The sequence below is a fragment of the Charadrius vociferus genome, unplaced genomic scaffold (assembly GCF_000708025.1).
Source record: "Charadrius vociferus isolate BGI_N301 unplaced genomic scaffold, ASM70802v2 scaffold266, whole genome shotgun sequence".
NCBI lineage: Eukaryota > Metazoa > Chordata > Aves > Charadriiformes > Charadriidae > Charadrius > Charadrius vociferus.
Genome location: NW_009649114.1, coordinates 2,234,471 through 2,238,631, shown reverse-complemented (window position 1 = coordinate 2,238,631; position 4,161 = coordinate 2,234,471). Strand labels below are relative to the sequence as shown.

At 61.6% G+C, this 4,161-nt stretch overlaps 1 protein-coding gene across 1 annotated transcript; it reads left to right on the top strand.

Moving 5' to 3' along the window:
• Positions 1–944: 944 nt before the first annotated feature.
• Positions 945–3,690, top strand: OPTC (opticin). Its single transcript, XM_009888233.1, has 6 exons — positions 945–1,169; positions 1,623–1,758; positions 2,704–2,862; positions 2,949–3,151; positions 3,295–3,390; positions 3,520–3,690. Exons 1-6 carry the CDS (start codon positions 945–947, stop codon positions 3,688–3,690), a joined length of 990 nt encoding a protein of 329 aa, XP_009886535.1.
• The last annotated feature ends 471 nt before the right edge of the window (positions 3,691–4,161 follow it).

Genomic DNA, 4,161 nt, shown 5'->3' with positions numbered 1-4,161 from the left:
TTACTGCACTCAAAAAGGTTTGATCTGTGGGAAACGAGCAGAAATTAGGGAGCAGCATCCTCAGTCTGGGGTGCAAAAACTCTGGGCTGGGTCGTGGCTTTTGCGTTTGGGGTGGGAGAGCTGCGTGGGAGGCTGTTGGGTGCCTGGTCCCTCTGCCTGCTCCGCTGTGGGTGCACGCGGGGGTGCAGGGGCCGGATTCGGGTGGGAGCGAGCTCCCTTTAGGAATGGACCCTGGTGGTTTTGGGTGGGGGGCTGCCAGGCGCACCCTGCCTGGGCTGCAGAGCCGGGGGTGTCCCCGTGCAGGCAGCACCCCCGTGCTCAGGGTCGAGTCACCCCTGTGGCCTCCAGTCCCCCGGCGGTGGCTTGTCCAGGATGCTGGAGGCTGAGAAACAGCATCTCAGGGCTTTGGACTTAGGGGTAGGAGCAAGGGGGATGGAAGGGGAGAGCAGCAGAGTACCCGGACTCCTGGGGTCATTTTTGCTCTGCTGCTGGGTTTACTGGGCTGGCAACCAGCTTCACCCACCGCCCTGAGGGGCTGGAGCAGGACCCCAACCCCCTCATCCCCTCCCAACTCCCTCACCGCCTCCTCGGGGCTGGGAAAGCCGGGAAGCGAGGGCAGCCCGGCACGGCCGCGGGGCCTCTCCTGCACAGCCCTCCAGCCGAGCGTGAAATGGGCTGAAAAGAAAAGGGACAGTGTAGTGTTCCCGGGGCCGGGGGCGGAGGCCATTTGTCCCCCGCGGTGGCCGCAGTCCCCACCACGGCTGCAGAGCGGGGCTGGCTGCGGCTGACGTGCCGGTCCTGCCTTCCCGTCCCTCTTCGCTTTCACCGCTTCGCAACCGTTTCAGGGCACCCGGCCCCATCCTGCCCTGCATTGCCAGCCCTGTTGGATCCCTGTGACCGCCCCCAGTGCTGCCCTGGGAGCGGTGACCCCGGGGAGGTGCGGGATGCGGACCCTGGCTTGGCTGGGCATGCCCAGCCTGTGTCTGGGGGCAGCTTGGGCTGTCCCAGCGAAGGGGGAGAGGAGGAAGGCGGAGAAGCCAAAAGCTGATCTTGCACTCTACGAAAACCTGGACCTGGACAACTACGACCTGACGTTGGACAACTACGGTGAGATCCTTGACCTGAGCAACTACGAGGAGCTCTACGACTATGGTGACCTTGTTCCGAAGGTGAGGGGGATGCAGGAGAGCACGCGGCATGCAGGTCAGGTCTTCCCTGGGTGCATCCCAAGAAAGGGGCTCCATCCAAGGGATGGCTGGGGCACAGTTGGAGAACCAGCCTCTTCCACAAGCCTACGAGCCCTGCTGGCTCTTCCACTGCTCCTGCTGGCTGTAGGAAGGGCTTTACCTGACCCTGACCTCCTCCAGCTTTCTTGTCCTGTGCCAGCGCCTGGCCGGAGCATCGCTGCCGAAAGCCAGGACATGAGGCTTCCTGAGTCCCTCTGGGCAAATAGGGAGGGGGGTTCTGAAACCTTGAGCTAGGAGAGCTCTCCGAGGAGGAGCTGGCTTTCCAACAAGACCTGCCCAGTGCCCGTGACCCCTTGGCGGGTGCCTCCTGCCCCGGAGGGGAGCGGGAGGACTCGCTTGGCCGCCCCAGCCCTCACCTCCAGGCTGTGTTTGCAGATCGAGGTTGGCACCCTGGCTCCTCGCCCCAAGGACCCCGCGGCTCTCCCAAACCTGGGCGCCACGGCTGAAACCCCAAAACTGCAGCCCGTGACCGTCGTCGGCCCCGTCCACCCAGCACCCATCCCCACGCAGGGTGAGTGCGGACCCCCGGGTGCAGCCAGCGGGGTTTGGTTCCCGTGGGACGCAGCCGTACCTGCCTGGGGTGGCAGGGTTGGTGCTCCGGAGAAAAAGGGAGCAAATCCTTTTGCCACCAGCAGACAGCAGCAGTTATTTGCTCTGCCCGGGGCGGTGGGGGTGCGCCTTATCACACAGCAGGCAGGAGGGCTCCAGCGAGACATTTCTGGGAAACAAGAGCTTCAGCAAAGCAGCAACATTTTAATGAGCAGAGGCATTGCGACAGTCGGACAGAGTAGCAATTAGATTAGTGACAATTAAAATCCTGTAGCGAGGGATAAATATCTTTATTCATTTTCTGTCACTCTGGACTGGGACAAATTAAGTAGGAGGCAAAGGGAAATTGTTGCCTTGCTGCTTTGAACTCCCCCACTAATGGATGCTGAGTCTCGTGGGCGCTGGGGGAGAGGAGAGGGAGCACGTGCGTGGGGGGGACATGGCCGTACCCCTCCTGCTGCCCCTGCCCGGCGTGCCGGGACCCTCACGCTGCAGAGGCAGATGTTTTGCTATATGCAAAACTGTTTTCTTTTGTTCTGTTTCCTTCTGTGGAAAAAAAACCCAATACCCAAGGGGGGCAAGTGAGCCCTGGGTGTAACGCTGCTGTGCTTGGCAACCTTACATCTCCCCCTCTCCCGCGGGAGGTATTTGGCCCTGAGCATCTTCATTTATTAGCAGCTCTTTTGGCTGGGAGTTTCTCGCCCTTCCCTTGGTGAAGTGCCCCGGGCTGTTTCGCTGGGGAAGGTGCAGGGGCTGTGACAGCTCTGGGTGCTAAAGACCCCGTGTACCCACAGCACGGGCAGGGGTGGGCACGTCCTCCCATCTCCCTGCACGCTGGGGTGCTTTGGGGGGGACGGGGGAGCCGTGCCGTGCCGTGCCGTGCCATGGGCTGCCTCCGCACCCCCAGCCCTGCCCAGCTGCCTGCTCTGCCTGTGCATCGGCACCTCCGTCTACTGCGACGATGCCGACCTGGAGCACATCCCGCTGCTGCCGCCGGAGACCACCTACCTCTACGCCCGCTTCAACCGCATCGGCGCGATCCGGGCCGGCGATTTCACAGGGCTGAGTACGTCGAGGCAAGGGAACGGGGCACGGGGGGAATAAACAGTACTGTGTAGGTCTCTTTTCATCTCCTCCCTCCTCTCCCACCAGAGAAGCTGAAGCGAATAGACCTGACCAGCAATTTCATCTCCTGGGCAGATGTGGACGCCTTCCGCCTGCTCCCCAGCCTGCAGGAGCTCATCCTGCCCCAGAACAGGCTGACGGCGCTGCCCGAGCTGCCCCGCAGCATCGTCCGGCTGGATGCCCGTCTCAACAGGATCCCCAGCACCGGCCTCCGGCCTGAAGCTTTCCGGGTGGGTGCTGGGGCTGCCGACCCGGTGGATGAATCCAGGCTGGTTTTAGCCCAAACCTTTCACGCCAAGGGGTAACGGGGCTGATGCAGAGGGCTGGAGCGGGGCTGGGAGCAGGGAGGTTCATCTCTCTACTCTCCTCGCAGGACCTGAAGCAGCTGCAGTTTCTCCATCTGTCCGATAACCAGCTGGACTACATCCCAGCGCCGCTGCCCGAGAGCCTGCGCTCCCTGCACCTCCAGGTGAGACGAGCCCGCACCCAAGTCTAGCAGAGCCCACCACCATCTCCTCCTCCTCCTCCTCCTCCTCCTCCTCTTCCTCCTCCTCCCCGTTCCTTTGAATCTGATTTTGCTCTTTTCCTCCCTGACCAGAACAACAACATCCAGACCATGCACGAGGACACGTTCTGCGACAGCCAAGACCACAGCCAGATCCGCAGGGCGCTGGAGGACATCCGCCTCGACGGCAACCCCATCAACCTCAGCCTCTTCCCCAACGCCTATTTCTGCCTGCCCCGCCTGCCCACGGGCCGCTTCTTCTGAGCCCCACAGCCCCACTGCTGGGAACTGAGGGCAAGCATCCCCGGACCCCCCGTGCCCCCATCCCGGACACCGCTGCCCCACGGAAAATGCGGGGTTAGGGCACGTGCATTTAACCTTGGTGCGAGCTGAGCCTCCGTGTAGGGGTGAATTCAGTTCTGGGGCAAACAGAGCACGGGGTGGGCAGCTTTAATAAAATGAAGACTCAAAATGCATTCAGTGTCTTTTGGAGAACAGAAGACTCTGGGGAGATCTTATTGCCGCCTTCCAGTCCCTAAAGGGGCTACAGGAGAGCTGGGGAAGGACTTTTTACTGGGGCATGTAGTGAGAAGATGAGAGGGAATGGCTATAAACTGGAAGAAGGCAGGTTTAGATTAAACATTAGGAAGAAGTTTTTCACTCTGAGGGTGGTGAGGCAGTGGAACAGGTTGCCCAGAGAGGTTGTTGAGGCCCCATCCCTGGAGGTGGTCAAGG